Raw genomic sequence first — 19,943 nt, forward strand, 5'->3', positions numbered from 1 at the left:
CACTGGTGAGGTCCCAGATGACTGGAAACTGGCCAACGTGGTCCCCATCCACAAGAAGGGTCGGATGGAGGAACCTGGAAACTACAGGCCAGTCAGCCTGACCTCAGTGCCAGGGAAAGTGATGGAGCAGATTATCCTGGCAGCAATAACTGCGCACCTGAAGGATGGCCAAGGGCTCAGGTCCAGCCAACATGGATTCAGGAAGGGCAGATCCTGCCTCTCCAACCTGATCTCTTTCTATGATCAGGTGACCCGCCTGGTGGATGTGGGGAGGCCTGTGGATGTGGTCTACCTAGACTTCAGCAAGGCCTTTGACACTGTCCCCCACAGCAAACTGCTGACTAAGCTGTCAGCCTGTGGATTGGACCACTACACTCTGTGCTGGGTTAGGAACTGGCTGGAGGGCCGGGCCCAGAGAGTGGTCGTGAACGGTGCCGCATCCAGCTGGAGGCCAGTCACCAGTGGTGTCCCCCAGGGATCAGTGCTGGGCCCTGTCCTCTTCAACATATTCGTTGATGATCTGGATGAAGGGGTAGAGTCAGTCATCAGCAAGTTTGCAGATGACACAAAGTTAGGGGCAGATGTTAGTCAATTAGAGGGTAGAAAGGCTCTGCAGAGGGACCTCGACCGACTGGAAAGATGGGCAGAGTCCAATGGGATGGCTTTCAACAAGTCCAAGTGCCGAGTGCTGCACTTTGGCTATGGCAATCCCATGCAGAGGTATAGGCTGGGGTCGGAGTGGCTGGAGAGCTCCCAGACAGAGAGGGACCTGGGTGTGCTGATCGACAGCCACCTGAATATGAGCCAGCAGTGTGCTCAGGTGGCCAGGAGGGCCAATAGCATTCTGGCCTGCATTAGGAATAGTGTGGCCAGCAGGAGCAGGGAGGTCATAGTGCCCCTGTACTCTGCTCTGGTTAGGCCGCACCTTGAGTACTGTGTCCAATTCTGGGCTCCTCAGTTTAAGAAGGACATTGAGACACTTGAGCGTGTCCAGAGAAGGGCAACAAGGCTGGTGAGAGGCCTTGAACACAAGCCCTATGAGGAGAGGCTGAGGGAGCTGGGATTGTTTAGCCTGGAGAAGAGGAGGCTCAGGGGTGACCTTATTGCCCTCTACAACTACCTGAAGGGTGGTTGTAGCCAGGAGGGAGTTGGCCTCTTCTCCCAGGCAACCAGCACCAGAACAAGGGGACACAGTCTCAAGCTGCGCCAGGGGAGGTTCAGACTCGAGGTGAGGAGGAAGTTCTTCACCGAGCGAGTCATTCGGCATTGGAATGGGTTGCCCAGGGAGGTGGTTGAGTCATCGACCCTGGAGACGTTCAAGGGGAGATTGGACGTGGCACTTGGTGCCATGGTCTAGTCATGGGGTCTGCGGTGTCAGGTTGGACTCGATGATCCTCGAGGTCCTTTCCAACCTAAGTGATACTGTGATACTGTGATACTGTGAGGGAGGGGCTGATGTAAGAACAGAATCATAGAATTGTCAGGGTTGGAAGGGACCTCAGGGATCATCCAGCTCCAACCCCACTGCCATGGGCAGGGACACCTCACACTACAGCAGGTTGCTCACAGCCACAGCCAGCCTGGCCTGAAAAACCTCCAGGCAGGAGGCTTCCACCACCTCCCTGGGCAACCTGTGCCAGTCTCTCACCACCCTCATGGGCAAGAACTTCTTCCTAACATCCAATCTGAATCTTCCCACTCCTAGTTTTGCTCCATTCCCCCCAGTCCTATCACTCCCTGACACCCTCAAAAGTCCCTCCCCAGCTTTCTTGTAGTCCCCTTTAAGATACTGGAAGGCCACAAGAAGGTCTCCTCAAAGTTTGGTCCAACCTGGCCTTCAACACCCCCAGGGAGGAGGCAGTCACAGCCACCCTGGGCAACCTGTGCCAGAGTCTCACCACCCTCCTACTGAAGAACTTCTCCCTCAGCTCCAGTCTAACCCTGCTCTGCCTCAGCTTCAAACCATTCCCCCTTGGCCTGACTCTGGAAAACCTCAGGAAAATTCCCTCTGCAGCCCTCCTGTAGGCTCCCTTCAGGTACTTGAAGGCAGCTGAGTGTAGTTTTACAGCAGAATCCTCCATGCCCCTCCCTCCAGGGCTGCCTGGTGTGACCATCACCACACTGTGCTCTGAATACACAGCAGCCAGTGCTGTTTGTTCAGGCACCATTCCCCACTCTCCTTCTTTGTTATTACTTATTTTACTTAAAGTTTTTTCCCCCCACAGTAAAACCAACACAAAATCCATGGCCACAGAGCTTTAAAAGGGGAAAAAAAAAAACCAACCAGCTAACAAACCCTGCAGAGTTCTGTAGCCATTGCTGCTGTTGGAGTGCTTGGGAACCCTCCAAGTTCCTAGAAGACAGCTATCCACACAGAAGCAAAGAGGATGACCTGCCAGCTGTATGAACACTGAACATGAAAGCCATGCAAATGTCAGGGCCACCAGAAACCTCATTAAATCGTGGAAAACTTAATGCTAATTGCACTTGTTGTTTGTAAAGCTCCTCACAGGCAAGCATCAGAAACTGGCTTGTGAGTGGTGTGGTTGGTGAGTAATGACCACAAACAAGGAGTCAGGAGAGGCCTTCACACCTTCCAGGCTGCACAGCTCCTGCACAAACCTCTCACTCCTTGATGGTTTCTCTACCACACCACGAGGCAGGCAGGCTGAGCTGTTAGAAGCTTTATGTGGGGTTGTGAGAGAAGAAACTAGTGAAGGAAGTGCAAGTGGTGTCCCTCAGGGTCTGTGCTGGGACCAGTGCTGTTCAGCCTCTCCATCAGTGGCACAGGCAGGGAGACTGAGGCACCCTCAGCAAGTGTGCAGATGGCACCAAGCTGAGTGGTGTGGGTGATAAGCCTGCAGGATGGGATGGGAGCCAGCCAGAGGCACCTGGACAGGCTGCAGAGCTGGGCTCAGGACAACCTCAGGAGCTTCAAGAAGGCCAAGGGCAAGGTCCTGCACTTAGGTCAGGGCAACCCTCAGTACCAGTCCAGGCTGGGGGGGATGAGATTGAGAGCAGCCCTGCAGAGAAGGACTTGAGGGTGCTGAGGGGAGAAGCTGGAGAGGAGCCAGCAATGGGCACTGGCAGCACAGAAGGCCAAGGGCAGCCTGGGCTGCATCCAAAGCAGTGTGGCCAGAGCTGGAGAGAGGGGATCCTGCCCCTCTGCTCTGCTCTGGGGAGGCCTCACCTGCAGGGCTGTGTCCAGCTCTGGGGTCCCCAACACAAGAGAGACCTGGAGCTGATGGAGAGGCTCCAGAGGAGGCCACAAAGATGCTCAGAGGGCTGGAGAACCTCTGCATGGGGACAGGCTGGGAGAGTTGGGGCTGCTCAGCCTGGAGAGGAGAAGGCTCCAGGGAGACCTTAGAGCTGCAGTTCAGTATCTGCAGGGGAGCTGCAGGCAGGCTGGGGAGGGACTGTTCAGAAGGGCCTGGGGGGATAGGATGAAGGGCAATGGTTTGAAACTGGAGCAGGGCAGAGTTAGGTTGGACATCAGGAGGAAATTCTGCACAATACTGGCACAGGCTGCCCAGGGCTGTTAGAGGCCCTGTCCTTGGAGCCATTGAAGCTCAGCCTGGCTGTGTCCCTGTGCAGCCTGCTCTAGCTGGAGGTGTCCCTGCTGAGTGCAGGGGAGTTGGAGGAAGAGACCTTTGAGGGTCCCTTCCAACCCAGTACAATCTGTGAATTTTTCCCATGTAGAGATTCAGTTGTATGAACCTCTCCAAAATGTGCTCTGCAGCCTGCAGAAGCTCTTCCTTCTCACACACTGCACTACTACAGACCAAATTCTCCATTCTTAACAGGAAAGCTTTGTTTTAGGTAGCAAAAACAGTGGGCAGAAAGCCAGGAAGGGCCAAGCTCTGCTGCCCTGCAAGGTTTGGCTCATTTGCAAGTGCCAGGGCATGCAGTGCCACAAAGCTACACAGCCTTGTTTCCTATCAAGGAATTTGCTATCAATGAGGCAGAGGAGAGTTTCCTAACTGCTGGTGCTCTGCTGAGCAGCGTGGCTTGGAGGCATGGCATTTCCTGCTGCTGAGCTGCCTAAGGATGGCTCTGCCCTGGGGAGGTGATTAAGGCTCTCCAGGGTTGAACCCAGTCCACCTCAAGATTAAGGCAGGGATCCCACTAATGCTTCCAAAGCTGCTGAAAGATAAAGAAGCACACTTACTCATCTAGCTCTTCCTCTTCAGCTTTAGAGGTATCTGCATAGAGGTATTTGCTCATATCCACTGGTCTGACGTTCTTCCTTTTGGCAGGCTGAGGAGGAGAGTCTCTTGCAGTCACAAGCGCCTGGGGCTCAGGGTCAGGCTCATCGAAGGGGTTCAAGTACTCTGGGGCATCTTCATCCTTGAAGGGATTGTAATGGTCACCACAGAACCTTTCTTCTGGCTTTGAAGAGGAGGCTACCTCCATGTCTGCTTCTACCAAACAACAACAACAACAACATCATGAAACAGCTTCAGCATGGAGGGGGGAAAAAAAACCCCAAACCTGAAAGCGTTTGAACAGATCTTTGTATTCTGAAGGCTTAGGACAGAGGCTGCTCCTGGCCTCTCAGTGCATGATCACAATCATAGAATCAATCAGGCCCAGGCTGAGGGAGCTCTGGGGCTGGGAGCAGAGGAGCCTGAGGGCTGCCCTCATTGCTGCTGATCAAGATGTGCAGGGCAGTGTGGGGAGGATGGAGCCAGGCTCTGCTCAGGGATGTCCAAGGACAGCACAAGGGGCACTGGGGGCAAGCTGGAGCAAAGAAGGGGAAACTTTGTCAGTGTGAGGGCTCTGGAGGCCTGGAGCAGGCTGCCCAGAGAGGTTGTGGAGTCTCCCTCTCTGCTGTCCCCAGGGCCATTACACACCAAATGCCAATTTTTGTTCCATTTCAGGTGAGGTTTGCAGTTTCTTATTGCCTCAGCAGCCTGGTCCAGCCTCACACCAAAGAAACAACACACCCAGTACCTACACCTGTCTCTTACTCCACCTCCCAAGTTCTTGTCTTTAGCTTCAAATTCACAGAGTCACAGGTTGCAGTGGGTTGGAAAGGACCCTCAAAGGTCATCTTGTCCAAGCCCCCTGCACTCAGCAGGGACACCTCCCACTAGAGCAGGCATTTCAAGGACACATCAAGGCTGATCTTGAATATCTCCAGGAATGGGTCAACCTGTTCCAGTCTCTCACCACCCTCACTGTCAAGAATTTCTTCCCAATCTCCAATCTAAATCTGCCCTGCTCCTGTTTCAAACCACTGCCCCTTGTGCTATCACTGTCAAGAGTCCCTCCCCAGCGCTCCTGGAGCCCCTTCAGGTACTCCAGGTCTCAGCAGAGCAGAGTCCAGGGGCAGAATCCCCTCTCTTGCCCTGCTGCCCACACTCCTCTGGCAGCAGCCCAGCACACAGCTGCCTGCTGAGCAGCAGGAGGGCACTGCTGGCTCCTGGGGAGCTGCTCAGCAACCAACACTCCCCCTTAGACTCTTTCCTCAGGGCTGCTCTTGACCCAACCTGGATTTGTGCCTGGGGTTGGCCTGACCCAGGTGCAGAACCTTGCCCTTTGACTTGTTGGCCCTCATGCAGCTGGCACTGCTCAGAAGCATCTCTTCATCCAGCCACTAACTGCGTGGGTAACACCGGAGTGGCATCTCAGGGACCATGAGCTTCAAGTCAGCCATGTCCATGCTGGAAGGGTGAGATTTGGCTCACCTCTTTTTAGACATGAAGGATTTTAACTGTGCCTGGAAAGGGTCTAGCTCAGACATCTCAGAGCAAGCAGGCTGAGCCTTCTTGCCCTGACTGCCTGGAGTGATGTAAGCAAGCCAGCCTAGAACTGCTTCAACAGCTGGAGCTTAAAATGATTGGGAAAAAAGGATAATTAAAAAGTTGGGCTCTGCTCTGAGGTATTTAACCTCCAACACTGGCAAAGGATCCTGGCTGGCTTGGCTCAGATTTGTGTTTTTAGGAACTTCTGCCTTGAAGGATTCCTTTGCCCCTGTCACTTAACCTGGAGACCTTCAAGGTTATTTCATGGTGGCTTTTCTCTGAAGCTCCTTTCAGATATGGGCTTGTGAGCAAATCACCAGAGGTAAACTGGGGAGTGAGCTTGATATGCATCACTGCTGTGCAGTCCCTGCCCTCCCTCCCAGGGTCCCTGCCCTTTGCTTAAGGGATGAGCACGTTGGCTTGGCTCTGGGACAGCAGCAAACACAGGCACTGCTGCTGCACACCCTGAGTGAGCCTGCAGGACTCTGTCTGCATGGCCATCTCCTCAGCCTCACCTGAAAGGGTGCTTTGTGACTTAAGAAAGATGTCTTTGCTGCCGGAGTGGTCAGGGATTGGAACAGGCAGCCCTGGGAGGTGGTGGAGTCATCATCCCTGGAGGTGTTCCAGCAATATGTGGCCATGGAACTTGGGAACATGGTTTGATGGCCATGGTGGTGTTGGATTGAAGGCTGGACTTGGAAGTCATTCCCAACTGAAATAATTCTATGATTCTATGGCACTGAGGTGAGGCTTAACCAGTTTAAACTGTATCAGAACCCCTGGTTTAGGTCTAGCCAGGACTGATATTGCAAAGCCAATTGTTTGGGGGCCTTGCTGTTAGTCAGAAGGATTTTGATTGATTCTTTTAAGAATGAAATAATTGTAGAGTTACATCATTTAGGTAGTGTAAAGATTGACCATTAAGGATGATGGTCTTGAAGGTCCTTTCCAATCCCAAGCATTCTTCTGATACCAACTTGTGATTTCACTTTGCCTTTGTCTCATCCCAGTGTCTCAGGTCCCTTCCTTCTCAGTCTGCTTTTGGGTTCTGCTTTTTTACTTCAACCAGTGAGAGCTGTGCTCTGCTCTGGTGAGACCTCACCTGCAGTGCTGTGTCCACCTCTGGGGCCCCCAGCACAAGAAGGACATGGACCTGATGGAGAGGGTCCAGAGGAGGCCACAAAGATGCTCAGAGGGCTGGAGCAGCTCTGCTGTGAGCACAGGCTGAGGGAGCTGGGGGTGTTCAGTCTGGAGAATAGAAGGCTCCAGGGGGGCCTCAGAGCTGCCTTGCAATAGCTGAAGGGATCCTGCAGGAAGGCTGCAGAGGGACTTCTGCTGAGGGTGTCTGGAGAGAGGCCAAGGAGGAATGGTTTGAAGCTGAGGCAGAGCAGGGTCAGACTGGAGCTGAGGAACAAATTCCTCAGTAGGAGGGTGGTGAGACTCTGGAACAGGCTGCCTAGGGAGGCTGTGGCTGCCTCCTTCCTAGGGGTGTTCAGGGCCAGGCTGGATGAGGACTTGAGCAGCAGACTGTGGTTGAGAAGTGCCAATGGCAGAAGGTTGGAGTAGATGAGCTCTGAGGTCCCTTCCAACTCAAAGTGTTCTCAGCTTTTATTTCTGATTTGCCTTTTACCTGGATCCTGGGGCTGAGTGGTTAAAGGTGTAAACACCTGATGCATGTTAAGGGGCAATGCAAATGGCTTTTTGCAATTGTTTCTGTTTCAACACTGTGGACTGAGTGCTGTAACCCTAACTAGGACAATATTCTTTCTCTTGTTCACTGCCTCAACAGTAACTACAGGTTTGGCCTTCCATGGGCAGTCCTGCAGCTCCATGCTCAGAGAGCCAGCACTGCAGAGCAGCGCTCAGAGAAACTCTGCTTTAAGGTTAATGAAAAAGACTCCACAGACACCCATAGGAAAAGTCTCTCTGCAGCCTCCCTGGAGGGTCCCTTCAGGTATTGAAAGGCAGCTCTAAGGTCCCCCTGGAGTCTTCTCCAGGCTGAACCACCCCAGCTCCCTCAGCCTAGTCTAAAACCCAGCATATTTCAAGTTTTTCCCTCCACTGCTTCCTTCAATGTCCCCACAGGAGGGAGGGTCCCAGCAAGTGTCCCCAGCTGAACCCATCCAGGCTGTGTCTCATGGAGGGAGCTCTGAAACCCTTCAGAATGAGTTTTTATATCAAGTGTTGTTCTTCACTTCCTGAGCTCCTCTGCAAGTGCTGGAGAACCTCTGCCAAGGGGACAGGCTGGGAGAGTTGGGGCTGTTCAGCCTGGAGAAGAGAAGACTCCAGGGAGACCTTAAGAGCAGCCTTCCAACACCTGAAGCAGCTCCAGGAGAGCTGGGAAGGGACTTTTGACAAGGGCTGGGAATGCCAGGATGAGGGACAATGGCTTTGAGCTGGAAGAGAAGAGATTAAAACTGGAGATGAGGAAGAAATTCTTGGCAGTGAGGGTGGGGAGACACTGGCACAGGCTGCCCAGGGAGGCTGTGGCTGCCTCCTCCCTGCAGGTGTTGAAGGCCAGGCTGGATGAGGCCTTGAGCAAGCTGGGCTGGTGGGAGGTGTCCCTGCCCATGGCAGGGGGGATGGAACTGGATGATCTTGAGGGTCCCTTTCAACCCAACCCATTCTGTGAATCCATGAACAAATTAGACTGCTAGGACAGTGATTCAACAGCTGCAGCTGCTGCCACCTTCTCTGCACACTGCCATTTGCTCAAACACTTGAAGTTGTTGGGAACTGCATGGTGGAGAGGCTGAACACACCCCAGCTTAAAAGGGGCTTCCTGTCCTCTTGAAGCTGAGGACAAGCTTTTCCACCAAGGACTCAGCAGAGATTCCCCTGCATTCCCCTAGTACCCCCTAGTCACAGCTGAAACCCCAGGCTTCCAAGCTCTCCACACTGACACAACTTGGCATTCCAAGGCTCAAACTCACAGCAACTCTGCCATGGTTAAGTAATAAAGCCACAGGGGTAGGAGTGACAAGAGGAGAGGCTGCAGTATTACTACAGCAGGAGCAGCAGCTGCTCCCGTGCCAGATTCTGGAAGCATGACTTGCCCTAACTCCACTGAGCAAGGCTGCTCATGATAGTGATCACCCTGGCACTACCTATCAGCACAATCAGCCTTCCAGTTCCCAGAGGATCTCCAAAAATCACCCTGCCCTTCAACCCACCTGCCCTGTTGTAACAAACAGCTCGTGACACGTCCCTTGACAACAAACAGAGCCCCCACCAAAACAACTTCGCACGCTCCTGTCCCTCTGGCATAGGAAGAAAGCAGAAGCCACGTGTGAAAGGCATTTAGTGATGCCCTTTCCTGCACTGCTGCCAGGCACAGAGTCACCATGGGGCTGTGAGCAGCCTGACAAGCAGCACAGAAGCAAAATGTGTCTTCCCAGGACTTCTAGAAAGCATAAGGCCTGGCCTGCCCACCACCCACCTGGGCTTTGCTGCTGCTCTCCACTGCTGCCTGCTCCACCAGCATACCACATTGCAGCAGGAAGTATCACAGCATGGCAGCAAGGCAAGGGGTGGAAAGGACCTCTGGAGATCACCCAGTCCAACACCTGCCAGAGCAGGGCACCCAGAGTCAGTCACATAGGAACACATCCAGGTGGGTCTGGAATGCTTCCACAGATGGAGACTCCACAGCCTCTCTGGGCAGCCTGCCCCAGTGCTCTGCCACTCCACAGGGAAGAATTTGTTCCTCCTGCTCTGCTGTGGGGACAGGCTGAGGGAGCTGGGGGTGTTCAGCCTGGAGAGGAGAAGGCTCCAGGGAGACCTCAGAGCTGCCTTGCAATAGCTGAAGGGATCCTGCAGGAAGGCTGCAGAGGGACTTTTGGTGAGGGTGTCTGGAGACAGGCCAAGGGGGAATGGTTTGAAGATGAGGCAGAGCAGGGTCAGACTCCAGGAGAGCTGGGGAGGGACTTTGGACAAAGGCTGGGAGTGACAGGATGAGAGGGAATGGATTGAAGCTTGAGTAGGACAGATTGAGACTGAGATGAGGAAGAAATTCTTGCCAGTGAGGGTGGAGAGACACAGGGCACAGGTTGCCCAGGGAGGCTGTGGCTGCCTCCTCCCTGGAGGTGTTCAAGGCCAGGCTGGATGAGGCCTTGAGCAAGCTGGGTGTGGGAGGTGCCCATGGCAGGGGGGTTGAACTGGATGATCTTCCAGATCCCTTCCAACCCAGGCCATTCCATGAATCTATGAATTCAAGCCTTTGCCTTGTCCTGATGAAAAGATCAAGCAGACTACCACGGGGTGAGCAGAATGCTTCACCTCTGCAGGCATGGAAGGTTGCTCACTTGCTTTAAGCACTTCACAAGCCAAGTGAAACAGGTGATGTGACCTTCCAAGCCTGCAGGAGAAAGTCTACCACATACTCTGAGCCTCTGGCATGCTCCCAAGCTCCTGACATGGCCACTGCAAAGGTCACAGACACTTAAGGATGTAAAAGCAACCAAGCAGGCATACCTTCAAAGAGCTGCCTACCAATGAGATGGCAGCAGCAGAAGTTCCACTGAGGTAGGAGAAGAAATGTCCTAAACCATGAGGTAATGGTATGGGTGGTTAAACCACACCAGCACCTAGAAGGGCTGGACCAGATGATCCTTGGGGTCCCTTCCAACCTGGCATTCTGGGCTATACCTGTGCTCAGATGGGAACCAAACAGGGTGGCCTTGGGAGAAGGGCTGCAGCATTTGTGTAGCTTCAAAACCTTGTCCAAGTCCAAGGGAAACCTCCTCAGAGCAGCAAGGTCTAGGTGAAGATGACCAGTGCCCACCACAGGGATGAGACAGCTGCCCAGTGGAAGAGCCAGCACTCCTCAGAGCTGTCTGAGGCGAGCAGGAGAATCCCTGAGGAGCCACTAATCTTACAGTAGAAGCTTTAGAGGTGCCACAGCAGGTTCATAGTATCATAGAATCATAGAATCAGTCAGGGTTGGAAGGGACCACAAGGATCATCTAGTTCCAACCCCCCTGCCATGGGCAGGGACACCCCACACTAGATCAGGCTGGCCAGAGCCTCATCCAGCCTGGGCTTAAACACCTCCAGGGATGGGGCCTCAACCACCTCTCTGGACAACCCATTGTGGTTGTGCCACACCTGCTCTGGTGGCCTGAAACAGATCTGCCAGCCGGCTCAGTGCTGCCAGGCAGACATCCTGCAGCCCCCCCAGGCTGACAGCAGCTCCATCACTCCCAGCTCCCCAGCACCTTCTGACAGGGGAGGAACAATCCAGTGACAGCCTGTGTGTCACTGCCACTCTGCTGGGGGTGGATGCTGGCTGTGGGAGGAACAGCTCACAAACACCCAGCTCAGCACTGCTGCCCAGGGCTGTCTGCATGGAGCCTCACACCAAAGAGAGGCATGGAGGGGCTGGAGAGGGGACAGAGAAGGGCAGGGAAGCTGAGGAAGGGTCTGGAGAAGAGGGCTGGGGAAGAGCAGCTGAGGGAGCTGGGAGTGTTTGGTGTGGAGAACAGGAGGCTGAGAAGAGACCTCATTGCTCTTTACAGCTCCCTGAGAGGAGGCTGGAGCCAGGTGGGGGTTGGGCTCTGCTCCCTAGGAACAAGTGACAGGAGGAAATGGCCTCAAGCTGTACCAGGGGAGGCTTAGGATGGATATCTAAAGCATCTTCTTGACTGAAAGGGTTCTCAAAGCCTGGCAGAGGCTGCCCAGGGAGGTGGTTGAATGCCCATCCCTGGAGGTGTTTGAGAGAGGCAGAGCTGTGGTGCTGAGGGCCATGGTTCAGCCCCAGCCTTGGCAGAGTTAGAGACTGGTTGGGTTGAGGGGGGCCCTTACTAACATCTATAAATATGAGAGGTGAGGGGTTAGGGTGAAGGTTCCAGGCTCTTCTAGGTGGTGCTCAGAGACAGGACAAGGCACAACAGGTACAAGCCGGAACCCAGGAGGTTCCACCTCAACATGAGGAGAAATTTCTTTGGTGTGAGGCTGCTGGAGGCCTGGAGCAGGCTGCCCAGAGAGGTTGTGGAGTCTCCTTCTCTGGAGCCTTTGCAACCCCACCTGGCTGTGTTCCTGTGTGCCCTTGCCCTGGGTGCCCCTGCTCTGGCAGGGGGGTTGGACTGGATGCTCTCTGGAGGTCCCTTCCACCCCCTGCCACTCTGTGATGCTTTGAAGATGTGACTCAGAGGATAAATCCATTTGCCAGTGGAAACTGCCCCCCCTGGCACTGCTGCCCCAGTACTTCAGGCACTAACTGCACTGCACCCAAGGCACACTCATTTCCTTCACAGCCCTACAAAGAAATCCCACCAGGTGTCATGAAGCATTTGCAATCAGCAATGAATTCTGTAAGCCAGAGCTGTTACCTTCCCCATCAGGGTCTCCAAAGGGGTTGAACTCTCCTGTGTCAGGCTCCCCAAAGGGGTTCATGCTGGAGTTGGCCAGGTCCTGCTCCTCTTCATCCAGAAAGTTAAGCTTATTGATCAGCTCTACAAAGAAGTTGGAATATTGGTTTAGTGCAGATCCAAAGCATCCACCTTCCATTGCTTCAAGCTTTAACAACACAACCTCTGCATCAACAGCCTCCTGAAACACTGTGCCAGGGCATGGCCAGGCCCACACGGCCCTAACGCGCTTCGGCAACTGCACCAGCGAGGGAGGGGAAAGAAGGGAAGGGCATGGAGTTTCTGTTTGCTGCTCAGGACATCATGGAACAGAAAAGGGCTCCCAGGAAAGCCTGCAGGGATCTTCATTCAGTGAATGGTGCAGAACATCTGCCAAGGCTCTTCCCTGACACTTTAGCTAGCGGCAGGAGCTGTGGTTGTGGGGTGGGACATGCACAGAGAACCGGAGAGGGGACCTTTGGTCACGGCAGAGAGGCTGAGTGCTACTGACTGCACAACCTCGTGGTGTAGGCTCAGAGGGCTTCTGGAGGGTTTCAAATGATGCTTTCTGCCTTTTTTTTTTGGGGGGGGGGTGAGAATGGAGCTTTGGAGGAGGCAGGGCTCTTTCTCTAGAGTAGTTGTGTTACCTGTTGGATGCGCTACGAGTGACTGAGAGCCGTGCTGGGTGGAAGCACAGAGATCAAAACTGACAGCTGAACACAAGCAGGAGCCCAAAGGGAAGAGGTCACAGTGAACACAGACAACCAGAACAGAAAGAAAGGAGGAAAGCTCATAGACCTTCAGAGGAACTGGCTGATTTAGCTGAAGGCATATTTGCTCGCTTTAGGCAGTCATCTTGATCTTCATCTAAGCTGCTCAGAGCATTCAACTGGTTTACAATTTCTGTGAATAGAAACCAGTCAAGACACAGGTGAGGCACAGGGCAGTGAGTGAAACACAAGTGGCACCAGCACTGTTACTGCAGAGAGGGGGAGGCAGAGAGAGGGGGAAAGAAGACAGAGTTAGCCGAAAGGGTACGCTGGGAGGCGTCCTGGCGAGGACGGCCCTGCAGCAAAGCAGCTGGGGAGGTGCTGCAGGGGGAATTGAAGAGAAACCCAGCTACAGACACCAACCAAGCCTGGCTGGGCTCCTGCTGCCAGCACAGCACCTAGTTCTACGAGGAGGAGTAGGCAGATTGGATCAAACCTGCACCAGATGTCGTTCATGGACTCCCCCTGCTCCTGGGGAACGGCTGAGCTTCAAACCCTTCCCAGCCAGCCCCACAGCACTTCACCTCCCTCCCAGAGCCTCAAGGCTGCAGCAAAGCAACCCACAGCCATGCACTCTGCGTCTGTGTGCACCCCCAACACTGGTGATTTCACATTCACCATCAGCCACCACTACAGTCTGACCTGCAGCAGGATCCATCCACCCCTGCTGAACAATCCCCAGCTCCAATCACTGCATTTATCCCATATGGCCACAAGGTAGGATCCGGCCTGTGCCATCAGTGTGCACTCTGAATGGCTCCTGTGCCATGAGGGTGCACTCTGAATGGCTCCTGTGCCATGAGGGTGCACTCTGAATGCATCCTGTGCCATCAGTGTGCACTCTGAATGGCTCCTGTGCCATGAGGGTGCACTCTGAATGGCTCATGTGCCATGAGGGTGCACTCTGAATGGATCCTGTGCCATGAGGGTGCACTCTGAATGGCTCCTGTGCCATGAGGGTGCACTCTGAATGGATCCTGTGCCATCAGTGTGCACTCTGAATGCATCCTGTGCCATCAGTGTGCACTCTGAATGGATCCTGTGCCATAAGGGTGCACTCTGAATGGATCCTGTGCCATCAGTGTGCACTCTGAATGCATCCTGTGCCATGAGGGTGCACTCTGAATGGATCCTGTGCCATGAGGGTGCACTCTGAATGGATCCTGTGCCATCAGTGTGCACTCTGAATGGCTCCTGTGCCATGAGGGTGCACTCTGAATGGCTCATGTGCCATGAGGGTGCACTCTGAATGGATCCTGTGCCATGAGGGTGCACTCTGAATGGCTCCTGTGCCATCAGTGTGCACTCTGAATGGCTCCTGTGCCATGAGGGTGCACTCTGAATGGCTCCTGTGCCATGAGGGTGCACTCTGAATGGCTCCTGTGCCATGAGGGTGCACTCTGAATGCATCCTGTGCCATCAGTGTGCACTCTGAATGGCTCCTGTGCCATGAGGGTGCACTCTGAATGGCTCATGTGCCATGAGGGTGCACTCTGAATGGCTCCTGTGCCATGAGGGTGCACTCTGAATGGATCCTGTGCCATCAGTGTGCACTCTGAATGCATCCTGTGCCATCAGTGTGCACTCTGAATGGATCCTGTGCCATAAGGGTGCACTCTGAATGGATCCTGTGCCATCAGTGTGCACTCTGAATGCATCCTGTGCCATGAGGGTGCACTCTGAATGGATCCTGTGCCATGAGGGTGCACTCTGAATGGATCCTGTGCCATCAGTGTGCACTCTGAATGGCTCCTGTGCCATGAGGGTGCACTCTGAATGGCTCATGTGCCATGAGGGTGCACTCTGAATGGATCCTGTGCCATGAGGGTGCACTCTGAATGGCTCCTGTGCCATCAGTGTGCACTCTGAATGGCTCCTGTGCCATGAGGGTGCACTCTGAATGGCTCCTGTGCCATGAGGGTGCACTCTGAATGGCTCCTGTGCCATGAGGGTGCACTCTGAATGGCTCATGTGCCATGAGGATGCACTCTGAATGGATCCTGTGCCATGAGGATGCACTCTGAATGGCTCCTGTGCCATGAGGGTGCACTCTGAATGGCTCCTGTCCCATGAGGATGCACTCTGAATGGCTCCTGTGCCATGAGGGTGCACTCTGAATGGCTCCTGTGCCATCAGTGTGCACTCTGAATGGATCCTGTGCCATCAGTGTGCACTCTGAATGGATCCTGTGCCATCAGTGTGCACTCTGAATGGATCCTGTGCCATGAGGATGCACTATGAATGGATCCTGTGCCATGAGGATGCACTATGAATGGATCCTGTGCCATCAGTGTGCACTCTGAATGGCTCCTGTGCCATGAGGGTGCACTCTGAATGGCTCCTGTGCCATGAGGATGCACTCTGAATGGCTCCTGTGCCATGGGGGTGCACACTGCAGGGATCTGCTGGTTGAATTTGCCACTGCCATGCACCTTCCTCTTTGGCAAAAGCCTCCTTCCCCTTCTGCCCAGGCTGGAGAGCTCTGCACTGCCAGGAGCTAGTAACATGTAATTCTAGCTGAGATGTTGATGCCTCCATAATTCTGAAAGGAAAGAAAGAAAACCAAACCCAGCTAGGTCTGAGTCACCTCTGGACCAAGGGGAAGAATTCCTCCCTGGTCCTCTGCCTTAAGATGGTTCCATCCAGAGGGTGGGACAAGGGCAGTTTCTGTAGGAATGGGGATTGAACCTGAGCCAGGTTGCCCAGGGAGGCTGTGGCTGCCTCCTCCCTGCAGGTGTTGAAGGCCAGGCTGGATGAGGCCTTGGGCAACCGGGGCTGGTGGGAGGTGTCCCTGCCCATGGCAGGGGGTGAGAGTACATGACATCTAAGGTCCCTTCCAACCTGAGCCATTCTGTGACTCTCTCTACCCAGAGCTCATTCCACCATCCTTTGCTGCCTTATTTTCAGGTCCAACATCCCAGGCTGTTGTCCATAGCACCCAAACTGCCCCAGGCCTCTTCACCTTCCTCAGTCTCAACTCACAGGTAGAGCTCAGAGCAATGCAACCCTCCCCAACACCCAACAGCAGCCACCTTGCTGCCCTCCAGGAAAGCTGAGCTGACCTTACCAAAGGTGAGCCAGCACAACCCACTTCCCCTGAGCTGAGATGCTGAGGTGATTTACAGCTCATTATGCCAGCATGGGGGGGGAGGGGGGTGAGGGGAGGGAGGAGAAAGAGAAAGCAAGCCCAAAACAATTACAATCCCATTTCTATTGTCAGAAAAGAACAAATTAAGCTGAGAGCTTGGAAAGAAAAAAAAAAACCAAGGGGGAATTCTTTGATGTGGTCTGAATCACCTGGGCCCATCTGCCAACCCAAACAGCTGCCTCTGCACTCCAGTGCTCCTCATTACAATACTAAATGCCTGATGTCATATTTTGGAGGGTGTGCAGAAGGGAGGGCTTGAAGATTTATGTCCCACATTATCTTGTACAAATCTCATTACCTACAAAGGGCTATTAGCTTGCTCTACAAGCATGGCACATAAATCACTGCTTTGCCTTGCTCAGCTGCTTGGCTGGGCTGTGATGTTTTTTCTCTCTCCTCTTCACTCTTCTCTTTAGCTGCTTTTTTTTGGTTTTTGTTTAAGGCAGCCTGGTGCTGCTGGCAGAAGCAGGGGAAAAGCATCAGGCTGTGAGAGGAGAGGAAGGGTTGCACCTGGAGTCAGCTACACCAACCCCCTCTTGCAACGCAGCCCCCTGCAACAGGTAGAGGTGGGCAGGTGGCTGAGGCAGCCCAGGACTGACACTGTGCTCCTGGGCAGGGGGAGCAGCAGGCAGCTCTGAACTTCACCACCAGGCCCTAAGCTCCAGTTAGAAGGTGAGGAGCAGGACTGTGCTTATGCCAAGCTCATGCCAAGCCTACCTTGGCTAGGAGCCACGTTTCTGCCAGGACAAGGGATGCCTTGTCTCCAGCTGAAGCTTGAAGGCCAGGGGGATTCTGGCAGGTTGGAATTCATTTGGTATCAACACAAAGGCACAGACTGCACTGGATTGGGAGGGAGCCCCCAAGGGCATCTTGTCCAACACCCCTGGAGGTGGCAGGGATACCTCCAGCTAGAGCAGGCTGCACAGGGACACAGCCAGGCTCAGCTTCAATGGCTCCAGGCATGGGACCTCAACCCCAGCCCTGGGCAGCCTCTGCCAGTGTCTCACCACTCTCCTTGGGCACAACTTCCTCCTGAGGGCCAACCTAACTCTGCCCTGCTGCAGGTTCAAACCATTGCCCCTCATCCTATCCCCCCAGGCCCTTCTGAACAGTCCCTCCCCAGCCTGCCTGCAGCTCCCCTGCAGATAATGAGATGCAGCTCTAAGGTCTCCCTGGAGCCTTCTCCTCTCCAGGCTGAGCAGCCCCAACTCTCCCAGCCTGTCCCCACAGCAGAGGTTCTTCAGCCCTCTGAGCAACTTTGTGGTCTCCTCTGGAGCCTCTCCATCAGCTCCAGGTCTCTCTTGTGTTGGGGACCCCAGAGCTGGACACAGCCCTGCAGGTGAGGTCTCCCCAGGGCAGAGCAGAGGGGCAGGATCCCCTCTCTCCAGCTCTGGCCACTCTGCTTTGGATGCAGCCCAGGCTGCCCTTGGCCTTCTGTGCTGCCAGTGCCCATTGCTGGCTCCTCTCCAGCTTCTCCCCCCCAGCACCCTCAAGTCCTTCTCTGCAGGGCTCTCAATCTCATCCCCCCCAGCCTGGATTGGTACTGAGGGTTGCCCTGACCTAGGTGCAAGACCTTGCCCTTGGCCTTCTTGAAGCTCCTGAGGTTGTCCTGAGCCCAGCTCTGCAGCCTGTCCAGGTGCCTCTGGCTGGCTCCCATCCCATCCTGCAGCCTTATCAACCACACCACTCAGCTTGGTGCCATCTGCACACTTGCTGAGGGTGCCCTGAGCCTCTGCCTGTGTCACTGAGTCTCAGTGTAGAAACAACACATCTCAAATGTGTTTCCTGGCTACAAACATTTTTAGCTCAAACCAGAGAGGTTAGCTGGAGAGTCTTCTCTTGCACAGCACATACTGACACCAGGAAATGTTGGGAAAGGAGGGGAGAAAGCTGAAATGGAGGCAGATGAAAGTAGTGCTTGGAATGGAAAACATCTTTCAGCCTGATGTTAAGGTCAGCTGTATGGCAGCAGCTTCTGTGTGGACCACACCAAATGCCAGGCTGCTCTTGAGGTAGGTCAGTGTTGCACCACTTCCTTCAGGGCTGAAGAAACAGGGGCACAGATACCTCCCCAAGGTTAGGCAAGAGGTGAAGGAAGAGAAGCAGCATTTCCTAACTCATCTGCACCATCTAGATCCCCATGCAGCAGGTCTCCCTCCTTCTCCTAGCCCTGGCTAGATTTGGTCATCTCGAAACCTGCAGCCCTGGGCTCAGTGGAATCCATAACTTTTGTTCACTGCCTAAAAGGAGCAGTGGCTGTGGCAGAGACCTGCAGCACCTCTTGCAGCTGTGGCTTCAGAAGGATGTTTCAGTCAACTCATCCAGAGTCTTTGTGAGAAGACATCGAGTCCAAGGTAGGATAACATCCACAGCTGGCTGAGGACGAGCCAGGGGGTGCCCAAGTGGGCAAGGAGGCCACCAGCAGCCCGGCCTGGATCAGCAATGGTGTGGGCAGCAGGAGCAGGGCAGGGATTGTCCTCCTGCACTCAGCACTGGGGAGGCCACACCTGCAGTGCTGGGCTCAGTTCTGGGCCCTCACTGCAAGAAGGATATTGAGGGGCTGGAGAGGGTCCAGAGAAGGGCAAGGAAGCTGGGGAAGGGTCTGGAGAAGAGGGCTGGGGAGGAGCAGCTGAGGGAGCTGGGGGTGTTTAGTGTGGAGAAGAGGAGGCTGAGGGGAGACCTCATTCTCTCTGCAGCTCCCTGAAGGGAGGCTGGAGCCAGGTGGGGGTTGGACTCTGCTCCCTAGTAACAACAGGAAGAGAGGAAATGGCCTCAAGTTGCCCCAGGGGAGGTTTAGGTTGGACATCAGAAGAAACTTCTTGCCTGAAAAGGTTCTCAAAGCCTGGCAGAGGCTGCCCAGGGAGGTGGTTGAAGCCCCATCCCTGGAGGTGTTTCACAGAGATGGTTCTATGACAATAATCCCTTCTGCTTTACTACTTGCACTGCACTCTTCCAAGCCTGACTTGCAAACCTGAGCTGTGCAGTGTTCCACTCACTGCTGGGAAGTGATTATAGCCAGCAGCCCCAGTTCCCAGCTGGGCAGCCAGGCAGAGGCAGGCAAAGGCACTTGCCACAGGCTGCTCTGAGTCAGGAGAGGCCATTCCAGCCTGCTTGCTGCCAACACCCTACCCTGGCACCTGATGAGCAAGCCCTGGGAGCAGCAAGCTTCCCAAAGCAACTCCCTAATTAACCTTCTGGGGTTCTCTGAACACTTTCTGAAAGACATTTCAGAAGCAGCACTTCACTACCTTGGTTTGCTTCCCTTTATTTCTTTCTAGGGTTCTTCTTGCTTCACTCCAATGATTCCCACCTCTTCCTCCCTTGGTTCCTCCTTGGGCCTCATGAGTTTTCCCCATTCACTATTGCAGGAGTCACTGCAGGTGTCAATGGAACCAGTCTCAAACAGGTGCTGGAGCAGAATCTTTACATTTCATGTATGGCTGTGTAGTTCCTGCTCCACTTGTTTGGGAAACAACCTGCACTCCACCATCCCACTCACCCCTCTCCTTGTCTGAGGTGGGCAAAAGGAGCCAGGCTGACCAAGCAACTCATCTGGCTGTAGTCTACACAAGAAGACAAAGGCCAAGACTGACCTCTCCCCTCTCAGGTCCCCTTAAAAAGCCCAACCCAAGCCTTGCATCTCTGTCATTAGTAAACAACATCAGAAAAGGCTGAGCAAGAAGCAGGGAAAGGGCAGCTCAGAGGCACAGAACTGCTTTAGCTGGAAGAGACCTGGAACTGCTAACCCTGCACGACTCACTCACCACTAAACCACATCCAGGGGTGGGGACCCCAGCACTTCCCTGGGTGCCTCACAAGCCTGCTGCTGGGGAAACTTCACAGAATCACAGAGTGGCTCAGGATGGAAGGCACCTCAGAGATACCTACTCCAACCCCTCCCATAGGCAGGGACAATTCTCAACTAGACTCT

General features: G+C 54.2%; 1 protein-coding gene across 1 annotated transcript in view; it reads right to left on the reverse strand.

Moving 5' to 3' along the window:
* Nucleotides 1-19,943, reverse strand: part of EHBP1 (EH domain binding protein 1) — a 155,740-nt gene that overhangs the window by 36,368 nt on the left and 99,429 nt on the right. Inside the window, exons 8-9 of the mRNA XM_068153007.1 lie at nt 12,077-12,199; nt 4,169-4,421 (exon numbers count right to left, since the gene is read on the reverse strand). Coding sequence (XP_068009108.1) covers nt 4,169-4,421; nt 12,077-12,199 — 376 coding nt within the window. The remainder of the gene's footprint in view (nt 1-4,168; nt 4,422-12,076; nt 12,200-19,943) is intronic.

Source organism: Melanerpes formicivorus, unplaced genomic scaffold (genome assembly GCF_026170545.1).
Source record: "Melanerpes formicivorus ecotype bairdi unplaced genomic scaffold, bMelFor1.0.p_v2 SCAF_25, whole genome shotgun sequence".
Taxonomy (NCBI): Eukaryota; Metazoa; Chordata; class Aves; order Piciformes; family Picidae; genus Melanerpes; species Melanerpes formicivorus.